A 17,409-nucleotide genomic window follows, 5' to 3' on the forward strand; every position below is an offset into this window, starting at 1 on the left:
TACATGTGTAAAGATCATTTAAGGACAATTTAAGTACTAGGCTTTTCAAATGTTTTCTTTCTCAGGAGGTGTAATAAAACATCTTTGAATCATGTCATCATTTGAACTTAATCTCACGACTCAAAACCATTTATTCTAAACTTGCAAATTAAAATATTATGTACAATTTTACTTGTAGAAATAAGTACAACTAAAAATCAATCTAAATTGTTTCTGAAATATGCGTATCTTTATCCACTGGCTTCTAACAATAACAAAAAAGGTAATTAAAGCTATTATATATTACCGGTATTTTTGCAATAATCTAATTTGTAGGTATTCTTTAAGATTCCGATAAAAAAGACACAGTTTAAACCAAAACATTGTGTATTAATATTGCATGTAAAACATCAGATAACAATATTGCGTTAAAGATATATTATTTATCTGTAACGTAATCTAAATTGCTCTCTTATTATGTTAACGTCGCCTCCAAACGTTACTTTGTTTTTCATCGTACTGTGTCTTCGACCAGTTTGTTCTTGAGCTTCTAACAAATAATCAAAGCTTTTATGCTCATCATAAAATGTATATTGTTTTCCGAAGTTACGTTTATCACAATCATAAGCGGTCTGAGTGATGACATCCACTCCCTCGCGCTCACAGCAGAACAGCGTTGTCTGCGGACGAAGGCACGACTGAAAGTCGACATTCTATTGGTTAAGAGAACAGAACAGACGCCCCCGCCGCAGCAAATCAGCGCTCGATCCCAACAAGGTATGCTGACACCTGATTGGACGCAGGCGTGACTCTTTAACGCATGTGAGCAGCTGGCAAACCGACTTCTTTTCACATACGGATAGGTCATCTGAGTAATCCAACCTCAGCTGCTCCACAGTTCCTCTGTATTTGATAGTCAGGTGAGTGAAAACTGTCCTTCGTATTCTAATCGCGAAACCCTTAACACAACCCTTTTATTAAGAATGCTAAAGACACGATAAGAGCATCAATCTGCCACCGCTAATACACACGGATGTTTGTAGATGAGGAACACATCTTAATCGCTTGTATTTTGCCAGAGTTTTATACATATATTTTATTATATATATTGATAAAACGTTATATATATATTCTACGTCTGTCCTTAGTGATGTGAATGCGGCGCGAGCATGATGAAACCGAACCCTGCGTCACAGCATCACGATCGGCGCGAGCACAATGAAGCCAATAGCCACGCGATTGCGTCATCTTACTTTACTTCTGTTCTGTCGTTAACATGACGCTCTCACGTGTTAAACAATACTAACATGTAAGTTACATGCACCTGCTGTGAAGAATTATTTTGAGTCATTTAATATCAACCATTATCATCGCTCTTCTGTTTAAGCCGGATGACTGGCTTTTAAAGCCCATCACAACTGTCCTTGCTTTTTCTGAAATGTCGACGGCTGTCGAAGAGTGTGTAAATGTAGGCGAAAATGAAATTAATAATAATATTAATAAAAACATGTTTAGAATCCTCGGTATGAGTTAAGTCGCAGAGATTTCTCGAGGCATCCTGTATATAACCACCATTTTTTTTTTTTTTTTTTTTTGTCAAACATTTTCTTCAGTTTGAGAATATTTTGTGAAGCTTTACGCTCGTGGTATACTGTTTCAGTGTTGTTGTGTAACTTAAAATATCATGACTAAACAGGGTTTGAAAGACTGAATTCCCCTGTACAGACTAAACTATCTTTGTGTAATCTCAGTTGTCTGGAAAGTCTCACCCCCCTTGCGAGCAGAAAGCAGAAGTTTCTTATTCCACTTTGTCTGTTATTGCTAAATGCTTTTTTTTCTTCTCTCGATGCATGTATGACTGCTCTGATTATGTTACTAATGATGTTGTCAGATGAGAGCTTAATGGATGTTTTGCTAATCTAGGAATTTTATTTTATTCATGTTTAACGTAGTTAATGGTTAAAGCTACATTCAAAACATCCCAGATTCCAGTGAAATGACGCAAAATGCTTGGATTTTTTTTTTCATTACTCTTCAAAAATGCTCCATCCTAAAGTTTACTTTTGGCTGAAAGGCTTTGTTGGTGTTGTGTTTCAGTTTACGGTTCATTGCATTATAGTCACTTCCTCTCAAATTTACAAGAGCGTGAGGTATGAACATGAACAAGAGACATTCAACATCTCCTAAAACAACTTCTGCTGGATCTGAAAGAAAAGTCACTGGCAGACACTGTTTCCAGTTCACCTAGATCCAAATCGTTTTTTAAAATTAATTATTTATTTTTTGGTTTTATTAGGGATCGACTTTCATCTGCTTTGACCTGAATGAAGTTGGTTTAATAATAAGCGCGCTTGTTTGATCTCCGTGTTTGAGATTGGAGAGCTTTATGGGTCTAATCTAATAGTTCTTATCTAATGCTGTTACCAAGAAGTTAAGGGTTTTGCACACATTGTGTTATCATAGATTAAGATGGTATTTTGACGTCTATGTTTGTCAAAATTGTTGTTTACCTTTTAAAAAAGGAAGGAATGTTCTAGGAATATTATCTTTTAGGTTGTGTTGGAGACTTCCATGCTACTTTAAAGTCTAGTTTGGCTTCCTCTGAGGCATGTTGTGATCTGTCAGTGTTGCATAAGAACATGAGAACAGTATTTTAACATAATGGACTGAATAAACATTTAGAGCGAGCGATACGCCCACATTTATGATGGAGGGGTTGCGTAATTCTTCCTAGCAATGTTTATATCTGTTTACTGGGTGTTTGTAGTACTGTACAAAGAAAAACCTGGTGAATGACGGTTAAAATGTTTCCTCTCACAGGTGAACCATGCCATCAGTACCATCTAGTTCAGAGTCAGCTGGGACTGGCCCCGTCTGCCCACACGCTGCCAAAGTCCTCACAAATGCTGCACATGGAGAACCTGGCTTCAACGGAGATGCTGTTTTGAATGGGAAGGCTGGGCACAAGTTAAGTGTGAATGAAAGCAACGGTCACCATGTGCAGAGTGTGACTGCTGAGCACATTGAGAACGGATCTGAGGGCGGCATGGAGAGGAAATGGATTCGGCCAGATTTGCCCAGCAGATGCACCTGGAAACTTGGTGACCCAAATACAGAGTCGCCCCACAAGCACTTCCAAAGGTAAGATATCGACACGCTTTCATCAGAATTCATATTTGTCAGTGTTTTAATCTTTGATAATGCTAGACAGCATGATTCTAATTCAAAAAAGGAAATGCTATGGATTAATTTAAGGGAAAGCATTACAGAAACGATAATGTAAGTTACATTGCCGTTTTCTTTTGCTTGACATATTGGTAGATTTTACTCAACAGGCTCTAACTCTGTTACAGACTTCTTATCAGCTGTATTATGTTAATCTATGCTCCTGATATTATAATATCAGATGTTTTTTTTTTTAGTTGTTGTTGTTTTTGAAAGTAACTTCCATGGCCTTGCAAGTAACTTTTGTTTAACAGCAGTGTCCTTTGAGAAAGAATGACTCCTCTAGAAATGTAAACGTGAATTACCACACCCTTATCTTAACTCAAAGCAATGCCAGAGTCTGCAGAGTCACTGTGATTCAGCTCATTCAGTTCCGTTGTGGTTTGTTGATGGTGGATGTTACTCTAATGTGTGTTTGTGGTTGTGTGTAACCACTTAATTTGCTCCTTCACAGAACAAAGACACCCAATATCCTTCCCAACATTTTAAGCAGGATTGGAGAGACCCCACTGGTCCGCATGAACAAGATTCCTAAAGCTTCAGGCCTCAAGTGTGAGCTTTGTAAGTACCTGTACCTTATAGGTGTGTGTGTGTGTGATGGGGGGAGGGGTGTCTTCACACCTGGTTTCATGCTTTTTTTTCTTTTTTTTTGTCGTGCCGTGTGAGGACATGAAAATCACATGATCATTTAAGGGCAGCCTCAGAAGTGCATGTGTTGGCACGTGTGTCTGTGTTGGGAAGTAAGGGGCTGTGTTCTGGAACGAGCAACGCAGGTGTTAGGTTTCCTCCTCAGCTGAGTGAGGACGTGAAGGATTGAGCGTTTCCAGACTGACCCTACTGAGACGCACTGCATTCAGACATTTTCAGTGTTTTATGTATTTATTTATTCACATGCACTTTCTTAGTTAGCACCTTTTAATTTATGTATTTTTTTTTATTTGAGCTGTATCCAAATATGCCTACTTCCCTTGTAGGTGAAAAACTGTGTAAAAAGAGATGTGTAATACTTGCTGACTAAATGGTTTCAGATAATTACTGGGCATTATTAACTAAAGATCACACTCTACCAGACTATTCAACTGGAAGGATTGTGCGCTTCTCTCCGACTGCCCAAAATCTGCAGACTGGCTTTGACTTTAAGGAATTTGGGGAATTTCAGGATTCATTCTGCAAATCTGTGTAAAAGTCATGAGGTGTATAAAATGTAAAATGCTTGTTTTGTTTTATTGGTGATTTACGATCTTAGTGCATATCGCTACCTGCTGGGATGCAGTATTATTATTATTTATTTATTTTTTTTTTAAATCTGATCAGATTTTTCTCTGTGAACAATTTATTGTTTGTTTGATGCTAAATGGATAAAGAATGCCTGATAGAATAAAAAAGGTAAGTTTCTGAAAAGATACCTAATATGACTGTATTTTTTGTTTGCCTGTTTTGCTTCCACTTTTGTCGTAAGGCTAGATAACCGCTCAAAGACCAAAACTGAAACAACAACAAAACCATGCTCACAAAATGGCTGCAGTCTTTCATTTTGTCAAAGGTGAACGAGTTTAGCCGCATGGGTCAAAAGTGTAGCAGGACTGTTAAGCCCCTCTTTCTTTTAACAAGCTTTGTTTGAACGTGTTATTGTGTGGAAGTCAAAGCCTTTTGAGTCAAAATGCTTTAATGAGCTTTATAATGTGGATTCAATACGTCTAGCGATTTCATGTGAACAAGATTACCCTTCGACCAGTTCAGCCGATCAGTTTTGGCATTACAGACGTGGAATAACCTGACTAACTGCATCTGATTAGGTGTGCTTTTCACATATTTGCATGTGTGGCTGTGCCATTATGATGGTCTAGTTGTACAGTATGTGGCTTCCATTAGTTTAAAGGGAAAGTTCACCCAAAAGTGAATATTCTGTCATAAATTACTCTCCTTAATGTCGTTCCAAACCCATAAGACCTTTGTTCATGTTAAGAACACAGATAAAAATATTTTTGATGAAATCCAAGAGTTTTCTGAGCCTGCATAGACTGCAAGGGTACTACAATGTTCAAGGCCAAGAAATGTAGTAAGGACAAAATAGTCCATGTGACATCAGCAGTGTTGGGGAGTAACTAGTTACTTGTAACAGTGTTAATGTAATTTGATTACAAAATAAGGTTACACTTTATTCTAAGGTGTCCTTGTTGGGCTAATTATACATTTAAATAAAGAGTAATATTAATTAACTACATGTAATTACTATAAGATTAGGGTTAGGATTAGGGTTGTTTTAGGGTTACTTGCATGTAATTATGCATGATTAATTGTTTTTATAATAGTTAGTGCATGTAACGTGTAACATGGACACCTTAAAAAAAAAAGTGTTACCCAAAATAAATGTAACTAATCTGTTACAGTTACTGAGGAAAAAATGTGTACTTAAATTACAGTTACTTGTGAAAATGTTAACGATTGCAAAGGGGGTTGAATACTGAATACCACTTTTATTAATTTGCTATTTTTTTTTTTGTTATGATTTTTAAATCTTGATTTAATCTTTGTGTGGCTTATAAAATTAATTTATTCTAATCTTGATTGAAGAATGAAGAATTTTGAGAGTCAGTGTTGAGAGTCCTACTGTAAGGTTTAAATGTTTGAAAAGGATTAACCATTGAAAACACATTTTGTTAGAAATTTAGAAAAGTAATCAAATATAATCATTACTTTAATTGAAATATTTGCACTACTTTTTATATTTTAAATAGGGTGACTTGTAATCTGTAAACTATTACATTATAAACTATATGTTAACTATAACCTTCCCAACAATGGACATCAGTGGTTTAACCCTAATGTTAAGAAGCTATGAGAATACTTTTTGTGCACAAAATGACTTTATTCCACTTTTTTTTTTCTCTTCCTTGACCAGTGTGTTTATAATCTAAACGAGCAAGTTGATGATGTGTAATTGATAACATGTGCAAATGGAAAAGATAGATTTCTAAGGCTTTTTTATTTTCTTTTTCTTTTTTGTATTTTTGTCTGTCTAGTGGCTAAATGTGAGTTCTTCAACGCCGGTGGTAGCGTGAAGGACAGAATCAGTCTGCGAATGGTAGAGGATGCGGAGAGAGACGGCATCCTGAAACCTGGAGACACCATCATTGAGCCCACGTCAGGAAACACAGGTGTGTGGCTGCACCATTAGCCATTATAACGATTATTCTCATTTTAGGATTTCTTTTGAAAGCAGGCACCTAATGTTTTTAACCGTGCCTTGTGGAAGAACCTTTGTTCCATTTAGTTTAATTCAGGCACTGGAATGCTGGAGGACCAGTTTTAATGTGATAGTCAACTAGTCGTGCACCAAAATCAAAGCATGACTGTTCAAATACAGTGTGCTAAGTGTTATTCAATATCTAAAACTTACTGATCAGGGAAGTGTATTGTCATGTGTGTTTTCAGGGATCGGTCTCGCTTTGGCAGCAGCAGTCAAAGGTTATCGCTGCATCATAGTCATGCCTGAGAAGATGAGCATGGAAAAGGTGAGATAATAAAGATAAATAAGGTGTGGCTGTGTTCCACCTAATATTTGTGGTGTGTATGAATGTGTCATGTGTTTTGTGTCCTCACATGCTCCCAGGTGGATGTGCTCCGTGCTCTCGGTGCCGAGATTGTTCGTACCCCTACCTCAGCCCGATTTGACTCTCCTGAGTCTCATGTGGGGGTAGCCTGGCGTTTGAAGAACGAGATTCCTAACGCTCATATTCTGGACCAGTACCGCAATCCCAGCAACCCCCTTGCCCACTATGACACCACTGCAGAGGAGATTCTGGAGCAGTGTGATGGTAAATTAAAACCTGTGTGGTTTTGTCAAAATTAAACCTTCGCCTCTCTATTTTCAGTAACTTGGATGCTTTTTATGAAAGCTCATCAAATGTCCAACATTAAACGTGTTTTTCTTTTTCTTTTTTTTTTCTTTTTTATATAAAGCTTGACAGTTTGAATAGGCATTTGAATATTGGCCAGAAGGTCAAGAATAACTGCTTCTGATTAATGTCTATTTTTCCTTCTCTGTAGGTAAAATAGACATGCTGGTAGCCGGAGCTGGCACTGGTGGCACCATCACGGGCATCGCTCGCAAGCTGAAGGAGAAATGTCCTAATATCAAGGTGATGAGCCACTGTGATCAGTATATAATTTCTCATACACCTGTCAATTAACTTTAGTAATCTTGCATTACTATTTCTTATGAGTAACTACTTTAAGTCTTTAAAGTGTTGTTTTTCATTTTGAATTCTGAATAATTACTATGTTGGAGACGTTGAATTTATTATTATTATTATTATTATTTTTATTTTTTTTATTTTTCACATCAGATAGTTGGAGTGGACCCTGAGGGCTCTATCCTTGCTGAGCCAGAGGAGCTGAATAAGACTGATAAGACCCAATATGAGGTTGAGGGCATCGGATATGACTTCATCCCCACTGTTCTGGACAGATCTGTAAGTTTGCATTGGTGCAGTAGGTGTTTTATGTTGACTAATGGCAGTTGACCCTATCGCCATGACCAATCTTAAATTTTATGTTCTGTAATTGACATGTCTCTGTAATGGTAGCGTACTGGTTCTATCATCATATTAAAATTGGGCAGTATTAGTGCTGGGTGGTTTGAACAAAAATCTATATCACGTTTTTTTTTTTTTCTAAACTATGCCGGTTTCCCGGTTTATTTTCATGCATAATAGGGTGTACAATGCATTTTCTGCTGGTTGATATTCCACGACGTGCTTTAAGTCCGACAGCACTTGCATAAAATGGTTCCTCTTTTTGGCACAAGTTCTTCTGTGTCATGTTCTACTACTTCTGCAGCATCAATCTTCCCTTTAATGCCTGTTTCACACAAACTCTGTCTGCAGTGTATTGTGCTTTCACACAGGACGTGTTTGCAGTCCGCTACTGTTTAGTCCACAAACACAACATATGTTCATTGTTTAGATTTCATATCATGTAAAAAAAATATAAATATATATATATATATATATATATATATATATATATATATATATATATATATATATATATATATATATATATATAAATATATATATATATATATAAATATAATTGTTTTCCTTGTTTATCTAAAAGTGCACTTTTTCTTGTTTTAAACCTAGCCAAAAATGTGTTGTGTGTGTGTGTGTGAAACAGCTTTACGTTTATTGTAAAATGACTGCATTTCCGTGTCAATCCATGTTAATTTCCATGTTCATGTGCCTGTAGCACAGCAAAAATAGACTCGGTAGTAAACGGTCGCTGCACTGCTTCAGACACACTGCTCCTTGAACGCACTGACTGACTGCAACCTTGTGCAGTATGAATGCTGGAATCTGTTAACATTGGTGCATAAAAAAATATACGCAATGCGCACTGCAGACGGACTGTGTGAAACAGGCGTTATAACGTAACACCAGAGCACTGCTGTTTCCATCTGAAACACAGCACCACGGCGCAGCATAACCTTCGTTCTGAACTTTGAGTAATTAAATACATCGGTATGGCGGTATATTTAAAAATTAATATCATAATGAAAATATACACCGGTTTTTGGTATGAATTGGTATACCGCCCAGCACTAGGCAGTATGCATAGTTTTAAAGCAGAATCATTCAAAAATATGCCTTTTGTAATTACACAAGCTGCCTAGAGATGATGTATGTCTTGTCTTTTCCAGATATTTAGATCTTGTAGTGCATAGACGTTTTACCCTTAATAAAAAATAAAAAGCCACAGTGAGAAAGAAAATGTTTAAGGTGCATTGAGAACAGCGATGTTTTAGTGTACTTGGTATACTATTATAATTTTATTACTTAAAAACTATAGTTTGAGCTGTTTTTAGGAGATGGTTATAAATGTTCATTTTGTTTTCTGTTTATTTGTGTAATCATGTTATCAGCTGTAATTGCTAAACTGACTGTCATGAGTGTTTTCCTGTTTCTGTTTGCTGTCTGCACTATATGTAGTCATGATACTGTGTAAACAATTTCTTTTAAGGAAAATGGCAAATAATAGATGGTTTAAACACACTTCATTCCAGCCAACGTAGGACAATATCAGTTCAATTTTTACTACGTTTACTGTGTCTCAGGTGGTGGATAGTTGGTACAAGTCCAATGATGAAGAGTCCTTTACCATGTCTCGTATGCTTATCAGAGAGGAGGGTCTTCTGTGTGGTATGCGACTTGCAGCACATCTCTCTCGATTCAGATGTGTCAAATAAAGTGTGTATCTAAACCCTGTTGTCTGTCACTCTTTGTAGGTGGTAGTTCAGGCACAGCCATGGCTGCAGCAGTGCATGCAGCCAAAGAGCTGGAGGAGGGCCAGCGCTGTGTGGTGATTCTCCCCGACTCCATCCGCAACTACATGTAGGTTTCTGTGTTCCCAACATTGTAGTGCGCTTAGCTGTGCTCTAAATGTGTGTTTTGTGTTGCCTGGTAGATTAAGCAACAACAATACTAATGTGATGTTTTAGACTTTAAACTAGACTGCCGGTATGTTTGGAATTGGATGCTTCTGTACTACCAGTGTTGAGAAGCTCTTTTGTATGTGTAGCTTCTCAAAATATTAAACGTAGCTAAACTAAGTTAATCGTACAACTTAAGTTGTATAAATGTTCGATATATAAAAATGAAATTGAAATAATCCGTAACGCTGATGTTTAATAAGATTAAACCGATAAATGTCCACTAAAAATAACGTCTTGGTTACGTATGTAACCCATGTTCCCTGAAGGAGGGAATGGAAATTTGGATCCCTACCAAAGCGCAACAGTGAGATAGGATAACAGTGGGAATACGTACCTGTTCTTCACGGAACAGGAATATTGCGGAAGCCCCATCCTTCCCAAACAAGGTTTCGGACCACTTACACCTACTGATGACTGTTTAGGGCCATATGGAAGATTTAGAGGTGATTATAACGGTCTTGAGGAAACATGGGCTAAAAGCTATACCGTGGAGAATACATGTATGGGAAACACTTAGGTTGCTACATGACACACAGCCCTCTACCAGTTATCTCAGATGTAATGCAACTTAATTATTTTAAATTAAAATTTCTAAATCTATCTATCAGTACTTTTTTAATTGTACATAAAATCAAGTACTTTTGTACTTTCACTCATATACACCCCTAACCTCTTGATGGAGGTCAATGCAACCAGGAGCAGAGTATTCATTGAAAAAAAACTTAAGACTGACTGACTGCAAAGGCTGACTGACTGCAATGGGCCCTGCTATAGCACTCTGAGCACCAAAGCAGGTCCCAAAGAGGGTATAGAGGGAGGAAGGGGAGTTTTCAACTTTTTTGCAGCCCAAGGAACCTGGTAGTCAGGTCATGCTTCCCTACTGACTTTCCCTCCATGTAGGGGTGCGCGATTATATATCGTCTGCGATAATATCGTAATTGTTGTTTTAACGATGTGCGATTTGACATTATAGATTATGTTGCAAAAACCATTTAAAACACCCCTACAGATCCCATTCTCCCGGGAGCGCAGCTATTGACAGCTCGTCAGCTGCACGGTTGAACAGACCCAGATTGTGAATGGCCTGAAGCGACCTCGAGAATGTCTGACTCCAATGTAGGAGGAGGTGGTGAGCGAGTTGTGACATGCGATGGGAGTGCAGACCACCTTGCCACTCAGCTGATGTATGCAATGGTTTCAGTGTTGTCCATATGGACTGGGTTGCCCCATCGTCGAGGTTGGGAGGAATAAGGAGCTAGCAGGATGGTTTATGACAGCAAAAAAAAACAAAAAAAACTGAGTATGCGTGCACCTGCTGTCTATTTATACTCTCACTGCGATCAGTGGCAGCTGGCCCAGGATTTAAAAGGGATTTTACAGAATAATGATAGGAAAAGAACTACAATTAATTGCAATACGTCTGAACAATTTGCTAATAATATGTTTGGTAAAATAGGCAAGCATTCTCTCTAAATCAAATGCCTTATATGCCAAAAATCGCTCCGTTAATGTTTTTTATCTCATTACATTTAAACAAATGAATTGGAGTCGCATAAATTGTAAATCAAAATGGCAACATTTGACAGTAAAGTCATCTAACTTTTCTATAATAAAACCGTTGACATATTAAATGTTAAGCTAACTTATATCTTGCTTTGAACTATAATAAAAATAAAGAAAGGTGAATTAATGAAAAGTTAATAAAAATAAAAAAATATCTGTTTTAGTTGATTTCCCAAACACTAATTCCTCAATGAATGGAGTATGTGTACGGTACGGTGCATAGTATGCAAATTCCGTTTCCCATGACGCAGTGCACTGAAAAGCTACTTGGAAATGTAAATATGTGACACTGTGAGATCATGTAAGGGCACTGTGGCATGCATTTCAAACATCTATCCTTCCTTTCTATATTAAATTGTATGTATTAAGCTTTATGTTAATGTGCCTTCTAAAACAAATTTTTTGTTCTCCTCACCCTCAGGTCTAAATTTCTTAGTGACAAGTGGATGTGTGAAAAGGGCTTCCTGCGTGAGGAGGATCTTGTAGTCAACAAGCCATGGTGAGCGTAAATACATACCCACATACGCACGTTTTCTTTGAAAGCACCCTTGTTATTTACACACTGATATCCTGTGCAAATATAGACACTCTATGCATCGGTTACAACACTAGTCTGCATTACAGCTACAGTTCAGCTTCTAAATGTAGAGACATGATCACTTTCCCAAATTACTGTCTGTGTGTCTTCTTACCGTGAGTCTTTATTCTCCTCCCCCTCCACCCGCTCGCTCGTCTCTCTGTAGGTGGTGGAATCTGACCCTACAGGAGCTCCGGCTCTCTGCCCCACTGACTGTGCTGCCTTTAGTGTCCATTAAGAAGACCATTCAGATCCTGAAAGAGAAGGCTTTTGACCAAGCCCCAGTGGTGGACGAGGCCGGGTAGGTCATTCATCCAGAAACCTGTTTTACTAGAACTTGACCATTTTCTCAAGACCTCTGAAGATTTTAGTCCCATGTCCTCGAGGAGATCATGTATCAGTGCAAATCGCTTAAATCTATGAAGTGTCAAAATTAATGCATATTCAGTGCTACGTAAAAATGGGTTCAGTTGAGACATTATGAATACACTGATAAGGATGTCAATCAATGAGAAGGAAAAATCCTTTAAATATGTGTCTTTAAAAAATTGTGTGTGCAGTTCATCTGACACATGAAAACATTTTAAAAAGGTCAAAATATCTATATTTAGGTTTCTCACTGATATTGTCACACAATAGTAAAATTTTTTTAAACCTAATGCTGAACTACTTCGATTTTATTTAGGCATGGCTATTTACACTGTAAATAATAGATGCTGTTTACCCTGAAAATGGCAATTACATTCTATTTACACTTAGTGCAAATAATATATATTCTTAGCCATAGATGCTATTTACGCTGTAAATAATGATTTCGCCAAAAGGTGGATTCGAACTCGTGTCGATCGCGACAAAAAGCAAGCGCCTTACTATCTACACCACTGAAACTGATATTAGACAGGCATCTTTTTTCAGTGTTGACCATCTCAATCAGAATGACAATTTATGCTTTTCAACTTTTTTTTTAATTGTAACTTTCCAGCATTTTCTGCCCCACCTAATTTTTCATTTTAAATATGTATTAGTGTGTGTGTGTGGGTGTGTGTGTGTACGTGTACCTGGTATTCCTTTTTTTTTTTTTTTTATTTATATAATAATACCAGTAAATTTTGACTTTGCAGGGATATTTTTTGTCCCTATGAGGAAACAAGCATTCTTACAGAATTTATGTTACGAAAGTTTTGTGTTAGAGTTATGGTAAAGGGACTAGAAACTACAGTTTGTACTATATAAAAACCATTAGGCCTTTTGAATGTCCCCATAAAACATAGAAACCCAACGCTTTGTGTAATATAGGTATTTATATTTACATTTATATTTATTCATTTAGCAGATGCTTTTATCCAAAGCGACTTACATACTGAAAAATGTCATCATAGAGGTCATGGTCAAAAATGTTGTATCTTTGTTTGTTTTGATTTATTAGTTATTTTGAATTAGCTTAATGTCCCTGATTTGTATCATCAGCAAATTAGTAGAAGCTCCAAGACTGTCTGATAAGAGAGATTTCCATAATGCACAGTGCTGGGGACTTCCAGGACCGAGATTGAGACCTAAAAGATCGGAATAGAAAAAAAGACTGTCATGTCATTAACCTAAAAATACCTAAATGATAAGACAGATGGTGAGTGGAGTACAGTGTGGCTCAGTCTGGTGTCTGGTTTTCTCCCTGTAGGCAGATTCTGGGCATGGTCACGTTGGGGAACATGCTCGCGTCCGTTCTGGCTGGGAAGGTCAGGCCATCCGATCCTATAAACAAAGTTCTCTACAAACAGTTTAAACAGGTGGGCATGCAAACACAGACACACCCCCTTTCTGTCATACTGTACATGCAACAGAAGGACCGAGAAAAAGTATGCACACGACATGTTCAAATAAACCTTGAGGCATCATAATCCAGTGCATGCTGTTGTTGTCTGTAATAAAGACTCCTGCTGTTTGGATTTCTGAAGCTTGGACGGAGAAGCAAATAATAGCGGAATAATAACATGTTAATTGTACATGTCAAAGACAATATCAGTACACACAGTGCTACTTAAGCTGCACTGACAGATGAAATGTGATCGCTCAATAGTCATATTGTTTCTCTCTTTGTAGGTGCGCCTAACTGATAACCTGGGCAAACTCTCACGTATCCTCGAGACGGACCATTTCGCCCTTGTTGTGCATGAACAGATTCAGTGTAAGTCATTTGACTCTCTGTTACACCTTTAAAAAGATGCCAACATGCCCTCAAACTAAATTTGATCCAGACTACAGTAAATACAGATTATATTTAGCAATGCATTTAGGTTGGCACTTTAAAAGGTGGGACCTACAGCAAAACTATTGGTGTAAGGAATGGAAAGGATTTTCAAAGCCTCTACTTCATGTGACCGAATTAACAGGTATTGTACAAAGTGTACAAAAGTCTTACCACAGAAAATGCAGCACTGTTCAGAAACAACAGTCTTATTCATGGAGCTAAATGCAGTATGGCACCAAATCCTGAACTCCGGATCACTGCTCCCCTTCTGTTGCTGTTTGTTGCAAAGAAATCGCCTACATTGTGTACCTGTTCAAGGACATTACACCTGCTGCTGTGGAAAACTCGGCCAAGTGCTAGAACAACACTACAGTCAGCTTAGCTTTTTCAAATGACAATTAACAAACATTTAGATAAAAATACGGGGCTGCTTTGAAAAAATTATTTTTGCACTTTTTTTGGCATCTGTAACACCAATTATTTCGACCCCATTAGTGCTGTTGTAGCATCGTTATTATACTATTATGGTTTTTGATATATATAATATATATAAAAAAAAAAATTCACGGCTATGTAGATTTATATAGTTTGTCATTTTAGTTCTTCAACTTAAACATTAAACAGTGATTCTGAAGCGCTTAAGAGGTCTTAAATTCATAGTTCAATTCATGAAAAGAAATTAGATTTTCCAGTATTTTTGTTTACCAATACAAATATCTAAACGTCCTTGAATCAATATATATTTACTTGAGGTGTAAAATAAAGAGATTGAGTCTTGAAACTGAGTTTATGATTAAAATAAGAACATCTATATATCAGTGGGGTATGAAAATAACTTGTCCATTTAAATGAAGCCGTTCTCATTTCATGTCATTTTGTTTCCCAAGTAAATGTATCTAGATTCAATAATCTTTAGAGATTTGGACTGGAAAACAAGACTAAGATACAAGTCACATTCTTTCCTAGTTTTTTATAACCGTGATCACAAAGTACAGTCAAACTTATTTCTATATTTCAGTGTTTGGGAGCAGAGTTGTTCCACCTTTAAGCATTTCTTTTGTAAAAAAAAAAAACCGGACAAAAGAAAATTATTAAAAAGTTGCTAACGCAGCTAATTCTGTGCTCCCTAAAATGTACTTTTAGAGAACGCACTCCCTTTAAATTATTACATTTTCTTTACTCCGTACCAAAATAAAAAAAGAAGCACCCTCTTATAAAATATCCCTATTACTATTCACTGCTGTTTTTAGGTTTAGTTAATGATGATAACCCTGCACCTCAGATGAAGTACAGTAAAAGCATGGTGTCACTGCAGTGGATGGTCCACTCCTCCGTCTGAATTGCAGTTCTTGTCTTCCAGACATGAGCAATGGATCCCCAAAGATGAGGCAGATGGTGTTTGGGGTGGTGACAGCCATTGACCTGCTGAACTACGTGGCCACTCGTGAGAGGAGGGAGCGCTCGCTGTCCGAATGCTCGCTGTCAGAAGATCAGTGAACAACCAAGAGTGGGAAATCACGATGCTGGAGTGTCCTTTTCACAGTTTTTACATTTATTTCTCTGCAAGTGGTATGCTCCATATATGCTTTTATAAGAGCCAGTCAATATAGATTTACATGTACATTTTTTTCCCTCTGTTTACAGCATGTTCTTCTTTTATCTCTAAAGAAGAGAGAGCTGTTTTGTTAGCCAATCAGCATAGTGAAGTTATATCACAGATCAGTCAAACACCATTTGCAGTTTTGTTTACTTTGCAGATTTGATTTGATTATGGTGTATATATTTAAAAGAATGTCATTTTATTCTTTTAATAACTCTGCATGCAGTTTGATTTAGTTTAGTTTATGTGCTGGATTCAGGTGCTCTCTTGTTTAAGCTACAGCTTCATCACCACCTAGTGACTGCAATAGATTACGACAGGCATAGAAACTTCGACTTTCAGGAGTCATGCTCTGCTTTTTGGCACAATTATCTCTGGAGCGTGTGAGGAGTTTTGCAGGTTGGTTGATAGTAATTGTCAAAGCAAATACTAAGTGTGTTTTGCAAAGCAAACTGCACCCCTACAAGATGACTTGTGATTTTTCTTGTATTGTTGCAAGACCGGATATTCAGTGTAAATAAATAATAGTAGTTTGGACTTGCTTTAAACACATCACTCTGTGTTAAGCAAATTTGATTGTTGCATTTTTCTATGTTCTTTTCGTCTGACCTCTTGTAAATCAAAACTTTAACTGCTAGAGAATGAATAAGATTGTTTGTATATGAGTTAATGTGAAGTAAATGAATGTGTGAAGGTGCATTAGTTTGCACTCCTGTTCATGGTTTCTGGAGTCTCTGGCTCAGAATGTCTTTACTCATTTGATTTGCTTTTCCTTGAATCTTTTTTGCTGTAATAAGTGAGAGTTACAAATAAAGACTTCTTTTCCGGAAGGGATATTGGTTGTAATGATTGTTGTCACTACATCGGTCTTTCAGGTCAATAGATCAGAACATTTTATTCAGGCTGATGTGAATTACAGTTTGTCATCAGTCTCCCCCAAACAATAGTGAAAATGTTTTAAAGTTTATATATATAAATTATGAACACTATTAACAACAATTATTATAATGCAATCAAACTTCTAGTAAAATTTGGTAGTTCTGTATGTTGTTTAAGGGTTGGCATCATCTTCTCAGGTGTTATGGATCCAGACTGAAGCTTGTGTAAATCCTGCTTACCACAGGATGTCCATCCCATGTCAAAAAACAACGAATAGAGACAAAATTAGCATAGCTGCTGTTCCAACCAAGTAAAATTAATTAGCTAAAGAATAATACTGCACATTTGATCAGATATAACTGCAGTTCAACATTATTTGAATGCTTGGCCAAAGAGATTTGTCTTTAATCTAGATTTAAAGAGTGTGTCTGAACCTGGACATTATCAAGAAGGCTATTCCAAATGCAATAAAGCTCTACCTCCTTTTGAGGACTTTGCTATCCTATAGGTACTAGCAAAAGTCCAGCATTTTGTGACCTTAGAGAGTGTGATGGTTTGTAGCGTGGTAGAAGACTAGTTAGGTATGCAGGAGCTAAACCATTAAGGTCTTATAGGTAAGTAATATTTTGTAATAGATAACAAGTACAGAGACTGTGAATTGGTGGGTTATGACATTTGTTAAATGTGAGCTAAAATCATCACAGTTAAAAGTACCAAAGAAACTACTTCAGTCTGTGTGCATTACATTTAATACACACATTTTATAATTTTAGTTGAATTTATAGAGATGCACCTGTAATATCAAAGACATAAAATGCACCAAATCAGTTTAATCTTTACTAAGT

General features: G+C 37.0%; 1 protein-coding gene across 1 annotated transcript; it reads left to right on the forward strand.

Moving 5' to 3' along the window:
* Positions 1–747: 747 nt before the first annotated feature.
* cbsb (cystathionine beta-synthase b) lies at positions 748–16,519 on the forward strand. Its single transcript, XM_052566077.1, has 15 exons — positions 748–899; positions 2,800–3,120; positions 3,659–3,765; positions 6,228–6,362; positions 6,640–6,719; positions 6,818–7,022; positions 7,255–7,346; positions 7,554–7,679; positions 9,323–9,407; positions 9,494–9,599; positions 11,685–11,762; positions 12,007–12,141; positions 13,516–13,624; positions 13,938–14,022; positions 15,446–16,519. Exons 2-15 carry the CDS (start codon positions 2,807–2,809, stop codon positions 15,580–15,582), a joined length of 1,794 nt encoding a protein of 597 aa, XP_052422037.1. The 5' UTR covers positions 748–899; positions 2,800–2,806; the 3' UTR covers positions 15,583–16,519.
* The last annotated feature ends 890 nt before the right edge of the window (positions 16,520–17,409 follow it).

This window comes from Carassius gibelio, chromosome B9, assembly GCF_023724105.1.
Source record: "Carassius gibelio isolate Cgi1373 ecotype wild population from Czech Republic chromosome B9, carGib1.2-hapl.c, whole genome shotgun sequence".
Taxonomy (NCBI): domain Eukaryota; kingdom Metazoa; phylum Chordata; class Actinopteri; order Cypriniformes; family Cyprinidae; genus Carassius; species Carassius gibelio.